Source organism: Centrocercus urophasianus, unplaced genomic scaffold (genome assembly GCF_019232065.1).
Source record: "Centrocercus urophasianus isolate 14NV4802_14NV808 unplaced genomic scaffold, USGS_Curo_1.0 seq_16, whole genome shotgun sequence".
In the NCBI taxonomy this organism is placed as follows: domain Eukaryota; kingdom Metazoa; phylum Chordata; class Aves; order Galliformes; family Phasianidae; genus Centrocercus; species Centrocercus urophasianus.
In genome coordinates, this window is record NW_024884711.1 from 33,136,607 (window position 1) to 33,156,548 (window position 19,942).

Here is a 19,942-nt window from a genome sequence, read left to right on the forward strand (position 1 = left end):
AAGCAAAAAATTCAGCATAACACTTTTCAAGCAATAGTAAAAGTTTCCGTGCAACCTTTAATTCTTACATGCACCTCATTTTTGCAGCATCTTAGCACTCGATAAGCACTTGCATAACATCCAGCCACTATTTGGCAATGATAAACATCTTAACTTTATACAATGGAAACTGGGGAACATATTTTAAACTCACCACCCCCTAAAGTTGTTTCCTATTGGTTCTGTAAATCTCAGAGATCAAAAGGCAGCAGCAAGGTATCAGAAAATTGAACACTGTTCTCTCAAGAAAAATGTGAGTATCCAAACCATTATGGCACCTCTTCTTTAAGTCAGCTACATTGGAAATCTGATCCTCAAATATCCTGATAGCTGCAGCCAATGTAAATATGAAGGGTACTCCCCTGAACAGCTCTCCACAAAGCTGATGGCCGTCTAGAGATTTGCAGCCAGCATTGGGCAGCTTGGCTATTCCCATCTGGTTTGGGTTTTTTTTTTTGCAGAAATTACCATCAGAGCTTAAGTGGTGCATGTTGCCCACATCTGCTGTGCAAGATTCAGGCAGTCCAGAAGGAGTGTGGTATTCCAAGAGTAAGGTTTTGTCAGAAGCATTAATTGTTGGTTCCAAGTCCAAAATCTGTTAACAGCACCCTCCACCCAAGACTTCAGCATGTGGAACAATGCATGTAGTGTAACTGGGTTGTGGAAGGAGACATACAGGGTCACAGCCCCACACTGCTTTCAAAGAACACAGCGACCACTTCTCAAGGCACTGAGCTGGATTTATTCATTCGACCATATCAGTATCAAACTGGAAATAATCTGTTTAAGATTACATGTTAGAAAGGAGCAGCATTAAATAATGGATGTATGAAAAAGAGACTGTGCTTCAGAAAAGATTCAGTGTACAACATACATAGTATGCCATTTTAACAAAAATGCTTAAAAAGAGTCATCCTAAGCATCAAAGAGAGTTTTATAAAAGTTTACGTTCTCATCCCATGGGATGTACAGAACTATGCAGTTTGCATAGTTTTACTATCATCCAAAACATCGTGTTTCAAATGTATGAGGCACAGCAAGAACAATATAATTCCATTTCCATAGGAACATAAACACAGCTTGTCACTAATGACACGCTTTCCAAACCGCAGCGCTCACGCCAATCATACACAAGTTTAAAGCATTAAAAAGCAAGAGACTGGAGATTGCCCACTCTTACCAATATGAACTGACACTTGCCCTACCCTTGAAAACTAGCAGAGATATCCTTGCAGTAGCTGCAACATTAAAAGCTGGTGGAGGCAGGGCCAACTTGCTGTGCCACTCCCAGAGCTAACAGATACAGCCAGATACTCCCTCTGCCCAAGGAGCAGGGGGACAGGGAAGATTCAAAGCTAAAACATATCTGTAACCAAGTGATGCTTTGACTCCAGAGACACCCGATATAGAAACTAGCTCAGCTTGAGGAAGCTCCTGATTTACATTGAGAACAACCAGAGACTGGCCAGGTCTCAAGACTGAAAAAAGGCTTTTTGGGGGAAGGTTTTCACTAAGGACAGCTCAGACAGACCAGATCTTATGGCCCGCATGCTCCCTTTCGTTTCATATGTTTGTTTTTTTTTTCTTTTTTTTTTTTTTATGGCAATACTTCTAAGCATATCATATAAGCTTTACAAAAGTGTAAGGCCCAGCACAGGAAGGTCCCCCAGAAGAAGACATTCCTGCAGTGTTCTTTTTGTTGTCTTCTTGTTGGTCAGCCAGTAGATGCACCAATACCATTGCTTGAGATCAGCTTATTAGAGTCCCTAAGGGCTTAGCTTAATCATCTGTGCAATTACAAACTATTCACATTTTACAGCCTACAATGGCAATATTTTTATGTACAGATTTGAAAATCAAGTCTTAAAATCAAGTTTTAAGAGGTAGAGGTCCATTTCTGACCTTCTGATAGAAAACGTTATTGGGTCAGTCATATTCTAATGCTGGTGGTGCCCTAACAATATTGAAGTAACCAGCAAGAGCTCCAAGGTCTATGTAAAGTGATCTTTGCCTCTTTACCAGGTCCGACTCCTCCATGCTCCCAGTACACAATGAGGAATCTAAAAAGAAAAGACACAAAGCACGCCATTATTGCACAGATAGCGCATCAATGCAACTTCATAGTTAAAGGCATTATTGGAATGCCTAGCATTTGCTTTTATTTGTTTGTGGTTTAGAAAGCTTCATTTTTAAAGCCAACATAAAATAAATCTCATATAAAATAAAGTGAAAGATAACAAATCAACCCATAAATCCAGGACAAAGAAAAGTAAGCAGCTTGGTACTGCAAATAGCAAGTGTGCTCAGTTGCAAAAAAAACCCTGTCTGCTGGCACAGCTAGAGAGAGCTTCCTCATTCTCTGTGCCACAGCACTGAAGGAGAGTTTGGTGCAAGAAAAAACTGCTAGTTTTCTGACAGTCGAGAATTCCCCTTCATTACAGGGGACTTTTCATTTAAGTAAACGACATCCTCTTTGTGACAGTGTAGAACAAACCTGGGACTGTCTGTCTCCGATTATTTTCTTTTAAGTCAAGGTCTGAAGAAACTTTGCAGCTGCAGAACTCCCCTGAATACTTGTGCAATGAGTGTCTTGGAATCTCAAGCACCTAAATTAGAGTTCCAGTGTAATGGTCAAATATTCTTTCATCTTCAAAAGAATTGATTGAGATAGCCTGTGCTGGTCATAGGATTATGCACCCATACGGCAAAATCCAGAAGGAGCAACACCACTATAGATGTAAAGGCAGTGATTACTTCAAATGTTTCATTTCAACAGTTACTCATTAGCGCACCCAAAATTTTGCACAGGTATCTCTTCAAGTAATTAGTGCAATTAAATGAACCACTTGTCTGGGCTCATTTTATAAATGCCCTTTATCAGGGTGATCCTAATATATTTTAGAAGTAGAAGAAAAGCATTTTGAAGCCTGCTAGTAAGTTGCTGACACCAAAACTCCCTTGAGCTTGATACTATCTGAGGCCACATATTTATGGGCTTTTTCTTTTTGTTTGTTTGTTTGTTTAACTGGCTCATGTGTTATCCTTCATAGAGCAATTATCAATGCACAAGGGAGCTGAATTCCATCCTGCAGTCATTGCCCTTTTTAAAACAAAGGGCTTGTGCTGTTGACAGCATCATTACAGTTAGATTTTGTGTGTGGCTTATCTTTAAGGAGGCATAAAGTATTTATTTTCAAGGCAGCTGTTGAAACTTTGCTTGCTGAAAGACAAGTTGCTGACATAAATAAAACACCTGTAATATAGGGATGCATTTAGTCATCTTGGGACAACAATCTATACTTAATGAAAAACTGCCCCAAATGACTGCCAAGGCCTTTTCATGAGCCAATTCTTCTGGAGCCGCAGAATTCAAGCTAAGTTCTCCTGCTGAAGTCAATGAGTGTTTTACATAACACCTAATGAGTGCTGGGTCTGACCTAATCTGATTGGGATTTCTACTGATCTCCTTCCAGAAGCTTCTTGAGTTTAGCTCATTTCCAAACACTTTGTCAAGCTGAAGTTTGACACAATGTAAAATCTACAGAGTGCAAGGTAAGGCTGCAAGGTAAGGTATTACTTACCTGTAATGTTTTCTGGCAACTGCAGCTCCTTCCTTGCAAGTAGCCTTTTCCTTTCAAACAGTGCTGAGTCCAAACTCTGGCAACGTGGCTGGTCTTCTGGGGGTGGGTGTAAAGCTTCATGTTTCAATAATTCTGCTGCAGACAGTCTATGGTTAGGATTCCTTTCTAGAGCTGCTTCTAACAACTCCCTCATGGAAGTGCTACAGTCTTCAGCAATATCCTCTAAAGGGGGAGCTTGTTTGTGTATCTGTTGGAATTATAATAATAATAATAATAATAATAATAAAGACTACTGATACAGTTCCTGCAAAAACAATGGAAAAAGAAGTCACAAATAATCACCTTGGTGATCTGGGAATTCCTCATTTACAACTTACCACATCTCCAAGCTAGTATAATCAAGTAGAACATAATATGTAACTACAGCAAATCCACCTTTTATCAGATGTTATCATAAATTTTAAAACTCAAAGCAATTCTAAGAAAGTATAAAATCCAGTGCAGCACAAATTCACCAGACTTTTGTACCACAGCATGTGAACTACAGAATCAAGCTCTTTTTATCTGCAGCTTCTAAGCAAAACAGACCAACAGTGGGACAGAGATGAACTTGTTCCAATCAAGTTTCACCCTGTTCTATCCCTGTTCTTGCAGGAAGCTCAAGGCTTGTCAACTTGTAACAAAACCGCAGAGATTACTCCAGCTCAGTTTCAGCCTTCCACTAAATGATCAAAACCTACTTCTTCCCTCCCTCCCCCAAAGCAAAAAGGATGATATCATCTCTCTGACAAATATTTTGACAGTCTTTATATGACTGAAGCTTTCCCAACAAGAGTACAGGAGCCCCTTCAATGAAAGCAGAGATATGGTTTTTCCAAGGGCACTCACAATATAGAGGTAGGATGGATATGCAGAACGAGGATATCTGTTCACCCAGGGCGGAATGCCAGTTTGCATGTGAATAATAGTAGCTCCCATGCTGTAGATGTCTGCTTTGGTTGTGTGGCCTCGGCACAGGATAACTTCGGGGCTCATGTAAATCTGTGAAACATAGCAGAAAAAAGACTATCAGCAGTGGAAAACAATAAGCAATGACCAGCCATGATATGTTGCGATTTGAAACACACACACGACAAATCCCTCTGATACTTGCAGCCTAGAGACCAAGCACCAGCTGGGGAACAGATTTTCTGCTCTGTTACACTGAACAATACACAACTGTTCGGGCAGATCTGGCTTTCTTAGTCTTCTCTCCACTCTTTATCCAGTAACCAGCACGGTGGGGAACCACCCTAAGAAATGGGGCAGCGAAGCACAAGCCAGGTCTAAGGTAAGGCACAGATTAAAAGTCAGCTCCTGCTGTGTGACCAAGCCCCAGAGCAGCTATTAAGGCAAGCATCTCTCTCCCACTTCTTTTTAAACCAGAAATTCCTAAAACCTAAAACTAATTTCTAAACCAGAAATTCCTTGCCGTCCAAGTTATGGTTTCCATCCAAAATTTTCCACAGAAAAGCTGAGCTTTGTCAGAGCAGTTGAAGCACTCTGAGGGCACCTCCCTGCCGGCTGAGCTGGGGTGAGGAGAGCTGAGATGCGAGAGGCACTGCCTGCCCACCGCTGCCGAGCACCTGGCCATGCGCAGGGGGAAGGTTTCAGCACCAAGCTGCCCTGGTTGTCGCTCCTGGTTTCCACTTTTCCCTCACCCAATCGCCCTCTAAAGGAGCCAAACAGATCTTTAATTAGTTCATGTTACCCTGCCACAAAGAATCACATTAAAAGCCATTAATTGAGACAAGGGCAGGAAGTTAAATCATCGCCGCATTGCTGGCCTGCTCGCTACCAGATGGAGAATGGCCACAAGGCTCACGCAAATACCATGGAATATTTCCCAGTAAATCACACATCACATCTGCAACCAGAGCTGTGGACTGGAAGCACATGCCCAGGAGCACGTCTGGAGCTGCTACTGACTCCTGTCCATTGCCCTCCCCAAAGCTGTGGCAGAAAGAGGCATCTGCCACAATTAAGTCTCACAAAGACCAAAGAGCAGAATCTCATTTTTATGAAATAAGTAATTACAACTGCATACAATGCAAACAATGCAACTACAGTGAAATCTGTACGAATGAAAAGCAGTTACTTTCATGAGGAAAAAGGATGCTGGAAGTATAACCTGTCTGCAGTTACAGTCAGAGTGTGAGAAAGGTCAAGACACACCCCGATTGCACAAGGACAAAAAGCAAACATGAGATGTGCACCCACACTGTGATTTCAGACTGATTTCGGCTTGAGCTCAGCTGCCATCAAGGTGGGCAGCCCAACCCCCGATCCTGTCACACTGCCACTGCTCTCTGCTGCTGGGCTGGCAACCCAGCCATATCAGCCTTTTTTTTTTTTTTAAAACACTGTGCTAGTTTTAGTTTAGCATTCTTGCGAATTAACCACACCCTCGATATTTAAATACCTCAGCAATATTTGCAACTGAAGCTTGTGCAATTTAACACAGTGACAGAAACATGGCACAGTACGTAGCTAGTACCCAGACCCTCAGAGGAGAACACTGATTCCAGCTGTGGCCTCCTGAGTGAAAACCAGCCCCGGCCAGTGCAAAAGGAGCCAGGCAGTTCCTATGAAGGAATCTGCAGGGCAGCAATACAGCCCTAACAAGGGGATGTCATTACACAGCCATATGCAGAAACAGCCCTCCTGGACAACAGCTGCACCACTTCTTAAGGCTATGTAACAGAGGTGTAAAGCTCAGGAGGACTCTGGAGCAAGAGATGAGATCTTACATGGAAGAAACAATGAGAAAACAGTGCTGTGCATCTGAAGAAAGCATTTGCGAATGACTGGACTCCACAAAGCTCAGCATGAGTGCTGTGGGTCTCGTGAGCACAAAAACTCATATGCTAGCATTCACAATGTTCCTGTAAGTCTTCGACTGGAATTTCAGCATCTCTTCTCCCAGTAATCTTTCCACAGCCTACTTGTCACCCAGCATGCTGCCTCTCTACACCACTCCGTAGGATACAGCACACCACAGGACCCTGCATGTTTTAGAGCTGCATGGACTGTCTGCTTTCTGTGGGCATGACTGCAGGTGCTCAACAATGCAAACTCATTTTTCTTTCTGAAAGGGAAGGATAAGCGTTTCTCACCATTGTGCTTCCCAACATTAACTTGACCTGTCCTCCAACAGCCAGGGTTGGACCATCACCTGCTCCACAAACCTGCAAACTGCCCATCTAAAACAACTCTATCCTTGGGAAATTACATAGCAGGGCTTCCATCTCATTTTTTCTATCATGTCCCTTCCCCTCCTTTTTTTTTTTTTTTTGATTCTTATTAATAGCATGCATGCACCCACACACATGATCAAAGCACATACATTAAATGCCAGAAAGCACATTACTTCCAATACAGTAAGCATTTTAAACTCTTAACTCCTCCGACAACACAAACAAATGCCTGAGTATTTTCCCAAATACTCTGAAAACAAAAATCAAACAAGCTTGGCATTCTGTGAAATATGAGTTTATCCTACCCTTCCAAGGAAGCAAGATGCTCTCTGTCAGTTACATGAGTATCTCTTCTGTACACATGCCTATGCTGTGAAAGAGCATCAAAATAGTAAGTGCCAACAGTTTAGCTGGAGTGTTTCCTGTAAACAGCCTCCTGTGGCAACAGAGAGCAAGCAAAGGCCCCTTTGTAGCAGCCATCCAAGCTAATTGCTGCTGCTTCGCTGTTTGCTAAATTGCCAGTCTGGAAACACTTTGGTATGAGAGTACTCAAATGGTGAGCAGGACCTCTCTGCGTGTTCAGAGTCCAAGTCATTGAGAATGTTTAAAGCCCCTGCCTCCTTTGCTGTAACACCTAAGCATTTTACCAGATAATCATCAACCACGCAGTACATAATCTCCATAGGACATAAGGACTACAGACATGTGGGAAATGCTAAAGAACCCACAGGTTTGTTGTTTCTGTGGTTTCAAAGGTGGAGTGCTCAGCAGGTCACCCCAGTCAATGGCTGGTATCTCGGGAGAAATCTTTGACAGAGCAAAGAACTAAATTCCAGTCTGAAGCATCTCTGACCAGCAGCTGGTGCACTGCAAACCACCCTCCCCAGCACACTGTTCCTTTGTTTGGCTTCAGAGCATCCTGACTTCCTCCTTGACTTCACGTTGAATAATCACTAACAGGCGGGACAGCAGGGAAGCTAACACAGCTTTCAAAGTGCAACACCTGACTCCACTCAGCAAGTTAAAAAAAAAAAAAAAAAATTAAAAACTTACAAACAAATATTAACATCAAGTAATATATGTATTTACTCTCAAGCTCCAAAATTGAATGTGGGCATCACAGTAATAGGAGTGATACAACACACAGATTTTTGTCCCTCTTTTGTCTTACCTCTGTTCCTCTAAGGTCTTTGGGATAGTAAATGTCCTCAGTCATTTGAACACTTAAGCCAAAATCCACCAACACGGCCTTAGTTGACATAAACACAATGTTGCTTGCTAAAAGAAAAACAAAAAAGTGGCATTTAAGGTTCTAGCATGTTGGGCATTTATTTCACAATGTGACTGTTTCATTTGGATGTTTGCCTGAAACAGGAGGCCAGCACAACCAGTCCCAACAGCCAGTCCTTCTGCTAGCCAGAACATGTCTGTTAGTGATCCAAGACCAATTTTTAATTATATCTCAGAAAATCAAGCAGGACTGGTTTGTTTAAAAGCAGAAATTAATGTCTGGTCATTTTCCTAACAAAACAAAACAAAAATAAAATAGAGTGAGAAACAGAGAAAATGGCTGAAGGCAAAGGATCAAGCTGGGGGATTGATGGAGATCTCTGCACAGCCAGTCTGCTGGCTTGCTCTGAAGAGCCTTCCTGTCTCCAGAGTTGCGAGCATGCTGTGCAACTATTGCTACAGACAACAAAACTGTGGTCACCAAGGGATTTCTTAACACTAGCAAAATAAATAAGAACTGAGGCCCCTCCACAGCCACCATACCTGTCAGCAACAGTGGCTCAGCATAATGAAAGAAGATAAATGCAAAAGTAAGAAAAGGCAGAGTTCCCTGTCTGAATTGCAGCACTATCTAGGAGCTTCATTCACCTTCCTTCATCAAACTCTGCCTAAGGCACAGTGTACTCAGAGACTTTGTCTGCAGCTGTATTTCTGATCAAATAGTTATGAACGTAATGCTTCTTTTTAAGTCTTGAGAAATTCTTATTCATTTCTTCTGCAGCTACATATAAGTCTCCAAGTTATGCAAGAGAAATATATTTTCCCCCCAAAGCAAACAGTGGAGTCAGGTGATTTCCCATCTTGACAGTGCCCGCCAATACACTGGGAAGAAACAGAATTTCATTGCACTGTACTGATTCCTCAAGTAATCTCCCAGAAAACTGCTTACTTACAAGTGCTATGAATAAATGAATAAATCAGTAATTTTAAGTATAACTATGAAGACACAGATTTTACACAACACATAAAAAAAATCACGTAGAATGCAGCATTGCCATAAACGTGGCAAGTTTTGCTGCCTCCTTGGGATTGCATTAAATTCCAGCTTCTGTCAGGCTCTGCTTCACTTCTTGTGTGACACAGCTGAAAAAGCCCAACACTGACCCCACACTCAATTAGGCCACAACAACCCCAAGCAACATTACAGGCTTGGGGCAGAGTTTCTGAAAGACTGCGTGGAAGAAATGGGCCTGGCAGTGTTGGTCAATGCTCAGCTAAACACGAGCCAGCAGTGTGCCCAGGTGGCCAAGAAGGCCAATGGCATCCTGTTTTGTATCAGAAATAGCTGGCAGCAGGTGCAGGGAGGTGATTGTCCCCTTGTACTCAGCTCTCGTGATTTAACAGCTTGAAGGGTTAAAACAACCCACTGATCTACTGCTAAAATCCAACAGAAAGTGGTTCCTCCTTCTTGGCTCAAGGAAGCCTTTCTCTCACTAAAATCCCAATCCCCCATACGTCAGCATGACAGACTCAACAGAAGAGGATTCAATCAGGAAGAAATCAGATGTATGGGGACTTTTTCTATGTCAGGTATCTGAGGCAGAGCACTGGGTAGTACTCCAAATAAACCTTTTGCTAACATAACAGAATAACAACTGTTGGAGTTGGAAGGGACCTTTAAAGGTCATTTGGTCCAACACTCCTCCAAGGAACAGGGACACCTACAGCTTGATCAGGGTGCAGAGCCTTGTCCAGCCTTACCTTCAGTATCTCCAGGGATGGGGCACCCACCATCTCTCCTGTTCCAGAAGCACTGGTAATTCCTAATAATCATCCTGTCAACTAATTATTCTAACACTTTAAGTTGAATATTTCTATTTTACACACACAGAAAAAAAAAATCTACTTTAAGCAAAAATAAATTTACAGAGGAAATATGTCTTAATTAGAAACACTCTTACTAGAGTGGCAGGCAGATTTTATCTGTTTGCAGTGGGGAGGAGATATACTGGGAGGAACAGTATTCAATATTAAATTATACGCAGTGCATTAAAGCTGTATGATAAAGCAATTAAATATGATTCCAATAATTTTAGTTTTAGTATCAATATATTTTGATGATTTACACAAGTTAATGCCCAGGGGATTTTAAAAACAAACAAGTTGAAATCTGAAATAATTGTTAAAAGAAAAAAAAAACAATAGAAATTATGTACTTAGTTCCAAAACGGAGTTAAACTGAGGAACAGCCATGTACAGGCAAAGAACTACAAAAAGCAGGCACAAGAAGAAGACAGGAAAGATTTAGGTTGGATGTCGGGGAAGTTCTTTATCAAGAGCATGGTGAGGTGCTGGAACAGGCTGCCCAGAGAGGCTGTGGGATGCCCCAAGGTGTTCAATGCCAGGTTGGATGGGGCCCTGGGCAGCCTGGTCTAGTATTAAATGGGGAGGTTGGGGGCCCCGCCTGCAGCAGAGAGGTTGGAGTTTGAAGATCCTTGAGGTCCCTTCCAACCCACACCATTCTATAATTCTAGGAAGGGAAATATTTAGGGCAAATTTCCACAGAAAGAAGTAAACTTCTGGCTTAATGCACTCTGATAATTTTGCTCAAACTTCTTTTGATTTTTATTTCAAATCTGTATTGCTCAAGAAAGGCAAAGGACCGATGACTTTTGAATCATCCTCTCTATTAACATAGCAATACATAGTGTATATAACTTATCTGAAGAACCGACCTTGTTATCTGTTGGCATGATCCAGTTTCTCCGTCCCTGTGATGCAAGGCTACACACCCCACCTCTGTAGCAGGTTTTTAGGAGAGCCCCACCCTGATCTGGAACAGAGAGCACTCCAAGGAACAGAGCACACTTACGTTTGATATCATGGTGGATAATCCTTTTGGAGTGGAGAAAGTCGAGCCCTTTCAGGATATGCTTTGTCACCCAAATTATTTCAAATTCTCGCATAGGCCCACAGCTCTCCAGCTTCTCCATGACAGATCCTCCCTCCCCAGCTTCCATGAAAAGATGAATGGTCTCATCCCACAGAATAGCTCCATACAATTCAGCAATGTTTTCATGACGGAAACATGCCTGTATTTCTACATCTGATGGTTTGAACTGTTCCACTGGCACCTAGGAGGTGGAAACAGAACCACATAAAAGCAGCTCAAAACCCAGGTTATTTATACTAACATTAGTTTTCCTATAGATTAAAATGGAAGAAGGAAGCAAAGGGCTCTTAACTACTTGTTTAAATATGAAGCTTTATTTTGATCTTGTGCTTTATTCTTTTCTAATCCAGATACATCCTGTTCAAAAATAAGAGAATTTTTGGAATCTTGCCTTAATAAAAAGTGCAGTCTTCCAGAAAAAGCAATGTAGCAAGAGTTATTCCCGTCAAAAATGGGTGGTTGTTACGCAAAAGCTCTATGCAAACTTCCTGGTGAAGGAGATAAAAATCCCACTGCTTTTTTAGCTAGCTTTGTGCAGCCTCATCTGCTCTACGAGGACTGTACACACTTTTGACATGTGGATCAGTGCTTGCAGCACAACAATGCTCAGCACTGTCTGCAGACTGACAGTACTCCACACCGTTACTGACCTTGTTTAACTCCTTATCAGCCTTATTTTATGGCTTCTGAGAAAGGAAGTCTGCTTTAAAGTGAGCACTCAGCAACACTTTATTTATTTTAAAAGTACTGATGGCAGATTATTAAAGCAATAGTTTGTTTAAAGCAATATTAAATATTAATAGTAAAGCAATGTTTGTTTACACTCAGGAAGGCTATTATCACTCTTTTTATTTTCTGCCCCTCAGGCTTGTGGCTGTGAAGCAATTAACACACTAATAATTTTAGTGCAGTGAGAAATACTTTTTGCACATTCAGAAACATTAGATAACTTTAACCCTGCAGTGGGTTATGCAGGACTGGCAAACTAAATCCTTTTCTAGGCCCATAGGTTTGGCAGAAGGGCAGGACATACAACTCCCTGCCTATTCTGTTGCACATAGAAGGCAGGTACTTATTCACGAGTGGCGGGGTATAGACAAGCATACCACTTGAATTTTTGCTGACCCTCAATTCAGAATACTTCATTGAAAGGTGATGTTAAAAGAAAACACAGGCTTGCATTAACATAGAGGGGTGGTCAGCAATCTCCTAGAGACATCTCTCAAGCTTATGCTGAGTTAGTGTCCAAAACACCATGAGATCTGCACATAAGCTGAGGTCACTATGACATAAATGCCATTGCAGTAACAAAAACACATGTTTGAAAGCCTCAGTTGAAGGGTGGGATCCCAGAATCATCTGCAGAGGCAGGGTTTCGTTATCATCTCCAGCAGGGACATGATTCGATGTTGATACATTACTGCCACAATTACTGCAGGACAAGCATAAATTCTTCCATTTACCCCAGGCACAGCTGCAGAGGGTAGCAGGCCTGCCCACAGGATAGCTATACAGGCTTCCAGACACTTCCACAGCGCTTAAACTTTTTAAGTCTCAAGGCTGAAAACAAGTTAACAATTAAAAACATCCATTTCTCTTGCTTTACGTAGGCCAAAGGAACACAGGCAATATTCAGCCCAGTAGTGGAATGTAATGCAGACACATTTAAAAATACACTACATGCTCTATGTCACACAGTATCTGCACATAAAGCTCCTGAACTAACATACCAGTTTACATGCCATCCGTTTCTTGGTTTCTCTATCTTGGGCCAAGTACACCTTCCCAAAAGCTCCCCGCGGAATAAAGTCAGAGCCAATATTCCTATAAGTCAGCTTCCACGGAAACAGGAGCACATCCGAGTCAATCTGATAGCGGCCATTCTTGGGAGTGATCTGTGGAGTTAAGTTACAATGAAATAATAAATCACTCTGAAGTTAAAACTACATCAAGTCTAATTAATCTTATACATGGGATGGAAAAAAAATATATGTTGCTTATGAATGTACACAATGCACGCAATCTGTTCAGCAGTCTTTATTTAGAAACACCAAATGGGAACAGCATATGAGGTGTGGCATCCATTCACAGCCCAGGCATCCACGTTTCTCTCAAGTGACTAACTCACAAAGTGTAAGTTGCAATTAATTGTCTTGAAACAACAACAACAGCAGCTGGGTTAATGAAATTACCCACCTCTTGTTATTAGATTTACCCGCACATGTTTGCCCTTCCTGCAATCTGCTTACTTGTTATGCCACATAGCTGTTACTCACAGGCTATCTTCTATGATGTGAGCAAGAGTTTCAGCATTTCCTAATATCAAATGGACTGCTAGAAGAATTTCAATTTTCCATCTCATATCAGAATTTCTGCTGCTTACGAAGCAGTTGAAGAAGTCCGCTGTGATTTCACCAGCTACCTTCTTGCAGTTTTACTTTGCAGCTGAAAAGTGACTGGGAGTCACACTATCTGTTTTAGGTGGTCATGCATAGAGAGCTTTGGGTCTCTGCACTATCACCAGGGCAAGGAGGTTCCTCTACGAAGTGGTCCTGAGCATCCAAGTCAGTATCTTGCTCTGAATCGCCCTTTGGAAGAGCTCCTTCCCTCTGCACATGCCAGAGAGCAAACTCCTAACTGTAGTGATGGAAGTCTTGCTTCAGGTTTGATGTTGGTTCTGAAGTCTCTTCATATTCTCTTAGCTAAAACAGCACTAATGTTTCCAGCAAATATGCTTCTTATTAAATCAGGGATATACAGCATCACCGCTAAACAGAATATTGTTAACCTGTTTACTGACGGGTAACCAAGATGCTTAAAGACATATAAAAGTAGATCAAAGATATTTATCACTGTCTGTCACATGGTCTCACTGTGCTCAGCTCTTCTGTGGCCCTTTGTAAGAACAACATCTCAGAAGATTACCAGTTTTAGATTTAAGATGTCACGCACAGAATCTGTGCTTTACCTTGGTGGTTTTGATTTAGGAAAGTATCTAAAGCTGGCACTTGTGACTAGTATTTAAATATGTTAAATAAGTTCATTCTTAGTTAAGTTTTGGGAGGATAAGTTCTTAAGTGATGTGGAGGGTGCCTTTTTAACACAAGCACTTTGCTCAGGATGAGCAGAATGAGCCTCCCTGGTGCTTATTAGAACCAAGGCAAAAATTGTACCAGCTCCTGCACCTCCCCTACACACTTCTATGTTTCACAGGCAGAAAGTAGCTAGTCTGCATGTGTTACAACTGTCTAGTAAGCAACACGGATACAGGGTGGATCTGCAGAACAAAAGAGATCAACAAACAGCACACTGTTCGCATTTCAGCAGGCTTTGCATCAGACTAGATCCTTGCCTGACACTGTGAACTGGACGTTCTCCTGTGGCTGTAGACTGCTGTCTTCCAGCTTAAAAAAACTCAGTGTGGGCACTCAGAGGCCCTTTGCAGTGCAGTCTGTGGGGTAAGCAGACAGCCAGGAATGCTCCTGACCCTGGCTAAGGAGCGGCAGCTACATGCAGTGCAGATGTGCCTGTTGAAATGCATCCATTGGTGAGGCCCTGCCTGCAGTCCTCAGTTGCTCAATGAGTCACGTGCACCTAATAACACCTGGTCCATACCAATTGTATGCATCTATAGAAATAATATCCAAGCAAAACAACTGTGAGTACATAAAACAGTGCCTACCCTAAGTATAGGACACATTTAATATTAGTAATTGTCATTTCAGTGTTACAATTCAAGACGTGACCATTTTGCAATATTCCCTCAAAATCAGGATAACTCATTACGCTTTGCCGTTTCAGTGCTAAGAAACTGGCAAGGCTCAAGCAATGAATCCTCATGTACAAAACACACTGCATGCAAGAATTTTAGATGACAGATCTAGAACATATTAAGAAAACAGCAAGACAAAAATATATGAATAAACTTCCATTTTATGATTGGTTGTTTCCAAAGCAACATTTTTATTTTACTAGCAGTTCAATGACACTAATATCCATAGGTGTTTATAGAAGAAAGGTCATTTTAGGAAAAAAATTATTAACATCTCTCAAGACACCGCATCTATGCTTGCATTTAGCATTGTGTGATATATTACACAATATTGTATTTCTAAACATTGCTGTTGATGTTAAACACCTTTTCTCCTCGAGTTACCATGTTTTGCAACCTTTTGTGCAGATAATGAATTCAGAATAGATTCCAGACCTTTACTTGGGAATTAAGCATAATGATCTCTGCTACCACATGAGCAAAGGCACTGGAGAACTCCCAGATGCTCCTTGTAAGCCCTCACATCTGTGGCTTTTGCTTTCTTACTGCACGTATTAAACTTGCCTCCAGCACTGGGAAATGCCTTCTAATCTCCAGGCTACCAACACGCAACACAGACTGCATCTTTCTGAGCAGATGTTTCTTCACTGCTGCCTGGGACTGCAGGGGCTGCATCTGATGTCCCTAGGAATCCCCTCCAGGCTCAAGCTTCCTGTTACTGCTCAGTCTGCCTGTTACAGCTGGGACTGGAGGTGATCTCCACTTAGATTCGGCAATAACTTGTAACACCTATACCTACTAATTTTCAAGTGAAAAGAAAAAAGACATACCATATTCAAGAGGATTCCAGATTCTTGCTGTCTGCATCCTTTAAATTGTTTTGCAGCGTTAGACACCTGATTTGCAAAAGCAAGCAGGTCTTCCACAGTCCCATATTTGACAGAGGACATCAAAGAAACCTCCCTCTCACAAAACAGTAAAGATTCTGCACGTTCTTCATTTTGATTTTCCTCTTCACACATCGTAATTAAGCTGTCCTCATAGACGGCAAGGTCTCCACCTGGATAAAGGTTTTCCATGATGTCTATCACTTCAGACATATTTAAATTAGTTAGCAACAAGTCAATTTCCTCTTTGCTATCACTACCCGTGCTCATATACTCCATTACTGTCCACTTTGCAAAACCACTCCTGAAAAAAAGAGAAATAAAACAAACCTGAGGACATTTTTTCATCTGAATCTACAGTAGCAAAGCAAGAAGGAAAAGAAGTGATCAGAGTGAGAGTAGTTCATTGTTACATGGTTAGATTTTTAAATTACTTTGTATTAAGAAAAGTCATAACGAGTAGAATGGGTATAGAGGAGAAGAAGAAAAAGTGTCCACTAACAACCTATTTTGGAAGTTATTTGTGAACTCTTCCAACCATTCAATTTTGGACTTTACATAAAGTTTCTCAGTGGAGGTAATGACACAGTAAGGAAGCATGAGCCAGTTATGCTTTGCTGGATATGCAAAAATGGAGCACCCTCAGTGCCACTGCAAGGACTCATCATTTGGAAATGGATGACAAACAGGGATATAAATGTATCATATTAATTTATCCCCAAGATTTTGTGAACAACTTATGTGATGTGTCCAGAAAGAGCAGAAGATCACAGAGCAAAGCTAATAAGCATCCACCAGTAATAAACACCTGTTAGTATCACTGCATGAAGCACCATCCATCACCAGCTGAGATACAACACCCACCTTTTCTGCAAATGACTGACTAGAATTAGACTTGAACTGAAATTTTTACCAACTTACGAAAAAAGTCAGAAATAGAGTTACTATGAAAGTAATGAACTTCTAAAGCAGTTTCAAGCACTTTACTATTCCTACTATCCCTTACTATGCCTAACAACAACTTTTAAGATACATCTTGGCCATTTGGCTGAAATGGAATTTAGCTCTAAGGAACTGGATTCAGCATCCCAAGAAGTCCTTTCTCGTCCCAGATTCCCAGATTGAACCAGAGTTATTCTACCCAAGTGAAAGGCATATACACGATCAGCCATTACCATTCTTACACACACAGTTTTCAACACGTAAATGTCTAAGTGAACTTACCTTATATTTATCCCGGTTACATCACACAAAATCATCAAAAAGGTCTCAATATAATGGGTAAAGACGTCATGTTTCTCCAACCCGTATTTACCACCGATGATAGATTCAAAGTGTTCCTTTGCAGTCTATTAAAAAAGGCAAAACAAATAAAGCCATGGAACACCAGCTCAAGCAGAAGGACTGGTTTATGCTCATATGATCATTTGTTTCACAGGCTTCATGGAAAGTAAAAGTAGTAATCACAAGGCTGAGTGAGATAACAGGGGATTTTTTGCAGAAAAAGATGACAGCTAAAAAGAGTCAAGCTGCTGTATGATCACCCAGATTTCCAGGTACTACTGCAAAATAAGTTTTCCATGGTTAGGTCTGGAGTTTTATTCTCTCTGCCTCATGCTTGATGATAGCAAAGAAGAGACGAATCTTCTTTTCCTCCAGTAGCACATACCCCATTCAGAGAACTCTCATTTCCCTTTTTCATAAACCACCTATTCTCAGTAAAAGATGACAAGCAAACAAAAAAATACTTACAAAAGAAAAAAAGAAAAGAAATAAGCACAATCTATTTATCTCAGGCACCACCAGCAGACTCAGTCCCCCGAGGTCATGAAGCAATGCAGCTTGCCCAGATACAGTTTCTGGTTATGATCACTATCTTACGTCCCCGCAAGGACGTGGAAGCTTTGCGGCACATATTTCTCATGGGCTGGAAGATGCTTACGTCAGCTCTAACGTCGAAGAAAAATGAGTAAATTGGTGCAGCTGGCAGAGAAATTCAGACCATGTGCTGCAAGCTCAAGAGGCAGGACAGGAAAACTCAGCATGGGCAGAACAAAAAACGGCATGAGAGAGCTGCGGTACCACATCCCCCCTTCCAAAGCCCTGTGATGGGCTCAGCACCCTGCAGTCTACGTGCTGGCACCCAGTATCAGGGCACGGAGGGGAAACCCCCAAGCATTTATCTAGCAGGGTGCTGAGAGGGGTCAGGGTTTTGTCAGCCTACACCTATACAAGAACTAGCAGAAGCCTAAGCTGTTATCTAACCCCTAGCATCTCACCCTACCACACTACTACCCTAAAAGCCTACAAGTGGTTACTCTCAATCATAGAGGAGATTTCTAGCCTTTGCCCCACAGCTGGGCTTTTTTTGTTGCTTTTATGATGCTGAATTATTGGGAGTAAAGAGAAAAGCATCAGCCAGTCTACTAACGGGAACTGTGGGGCTGCTTCTGAAGAGCAAGGCTGGGTTACACACCAACCTCGGGGGACTTTGTGCAGAAAAACACGAGCCTCCAGAGGCCCGTCCCTTGTGGGCAGAGACAAGTGAGCGCCACAATTAAACTCATTCACTCCTTGATAATACTTTCATACCATAGACCACAGTGCAGCTGACAGCAAACGCAGCTCTCCATAAGCTCTGTGCCTCAACATGTTCCCAAACCACAGCGTGAAGCTAACAGTACTCTCAATTCCATACCAACGCTTGTGTTGGGCACTTAAATAAAGCTTTAAGTCTTTCTGTACAACCCAGGTATCCGTCACTAATCACGAGAAATCACGTCACTAATAGTGTTCTACCTGTGTTCTCAGCGGGATTCAGGTTTTATCTCAGCTTGATCTCTCAGGTCAGTTGCTACAGCACGGGACTGCTTCTCCAATTCTGTCATTATTTCAACACCACCACATGAGCCGCCTGCCGGCCAAGAATTTATTTTTCCCGTTTATGACGAACGGTATTTCCTTAAAACGATCTTTCTGAGAAAAAGATCTCCTTAACGCGTCCTCATACCCGCCCTTCGCAAACAGCAGCAACCGCACAGCGGGGAGCGCAGCTCCGACGGCGCTGACCCGCTGACCCGCAGGACAGGGCTCCGCCGCCCCTCCCGCTCCGCAGCGCCTCAGGTGCCGGCAGGTGCCGCCCGCCCAAGACCCCCGCGCCCCCCCGCGCCGGGCTTACCTGCGGGGCGCCGGCAGCCTCCCGCCCGTCCTCCCGCCCGCTCTCAGCCGGCGCCGCGGCCGCTCGGCCCGCAGCGGGAAGCCCCGGGGGCGGGCGGGGCGCGGGGCGGGCTCCGGCCGCGGTTTCTATTTCGCTTTACGGGAAGGCGGGAGTCAGCGCCGCCCCGCCGGGACGCGCCGCCGGAGCTCGGAAAAGCGGCGCGGTGTTTTCCGCACCCCACGCAGCGGCGGAGCGCAGCCTGGGGAGCTGTGTCTCGTCCCGCCGCAGCGCTGTGAGTCCTGCCGCAGCGGGTCGCAGCCCCACGCGACCCAGAGCGTTGCACCCGTTCGGAACGCGAGCACGGTGTAAGCGTTAGCTAAATAAAAGTTGAGCTGGAAGTCTGGTGGAATTTAGGACAACAATGTGTAGGATTTGATGGCGGCATTCGGATTAATCCGAATGGCAGGGTTCTGCCATTCTGCAATGCTCCGGGTGCCGGTACTGTTAGCTTGGCAGTTGATGCAGAGCAGCGCTTTGCTTCTCGTCCCAGCGGCGGTAACTCCGGCAGGGCTGTGCTGACCCGCGGCCTCTGCCGGTGTTTCATCGCGGAGGGAATGGCGCCTCTGGTCGCCGACCCTGCACCACGAGCAGCCGTGGGGCGGAACCGCCACACCATCCCAGGAGACAAGTACTGCCTTTTCTGTCTATTATCTGCATTATAAAGGACTGTTTGCGTCCATTACAAAGCTTTCATTACATATGTTTGGGACAGGCTCCCCTCAGGGCTTCAGTGTTGGGGCATGTGTGGCTTTTTTTCTGTTTGTCAGCCAGACACACTGAGTACCTGTCTGAAGGTCACAGGTGCATCCCCTGCTATTCAAAACAGTTCAAAGTATGGCGCAAGTGGTGTTCTGGAGTGCTCAGGGACCACGATGCACCAGGACAGCAGCAGGACAGAGCATGCAGAACCCTGCCAGCAGCACTGACCTCTGCTTTCTCCTCCAAAACACACAGGTGATAAATACGTTGGCAAACCTCCACTAACAAATACGTACCTTCTGTGTCAGGTTTGAACTTGTTCAGTGGT

The 19,942-nt window shown here is 43.1% G+C and overlaps 1 protein-coding gene across 3 annotated transcripts; it reads right to left on the bottom strand.

Annotated features, from left to right (window-relative positions):
* Positions 1-1,620: 1,620 nt before the first annotated feature.
* On the bottom strand, positions 1,621-18,931 carry MAP3K8 (mitogen-activated protein kinase kinase kinase 8). Of its 3 annotated transcripts, none has more exons than XM_042817467.1 (9): positions 18,877-18,931; positions 16,923-17,047; positions 15,642-15,871; positions 12,770-12,934; positions 10,959-11,220; positions 8,028-8,134; positions 4,509-4,661; positions 3,621-3,867; positions 1,621-2,099 (listed from the first exon to the last, which is right to left on the bottom strand). In XM_042817467.1, exons 3-9 carry the CDS (start codon positions 15,831-15,833, stop codon positions 1,966-1,968), a joined length of 1,260 nt encoding a protein of 419 aa, XP_042673401.1. In that variant the 5' UTR covers positions 15,834-15,871; positions 16,923-17,047; positions 18,877-18,931; the 3' UTR covers positions 1,621-1,965. The 3 variants fall into 3 exon arrangements, with proteins under 3 accessions (XP_042673401.1, XP_042673398.1, XP_042673400.1); XM_042817464.1 differs by having other exon boundaries at positions 15,642-16,002; positions 18,877-18,925; XM_042817466.1 differs by lacking the exon at positions 18,877-18,931 and adding an exon at positions 18,498-18,652 and having other exon boundaries at positions 15,642-16,002.
* Between the last annotated feature and the right edge of the window lie 1,011 nt (positions 18,932-19,942).

Excerpts from the sequence above, each read along its gene's own strand:
- MAP3K8 (XM_042817464.1), bottom strand. The coding sequence starts at position 16,957 with ATGATTTTGTGTGATGTAACCGGGATAAATATAAG. Across the intron at positions 16,003-16,922 it reads GTAACCGGGATAAATATAAG|GAGTGGTTTTGCAAAGTGGA; the intron begins GTAAGTTCACTT and ends TCTTTTTTTCAG. Across the intron at positions 3,868-4,508 it reads ATCCATCCTACCTCTATATT|ATACACAAACAAGCTCCCCC; the intron begins GTGAGTGCCCTT and ends TAATTCCAACAG.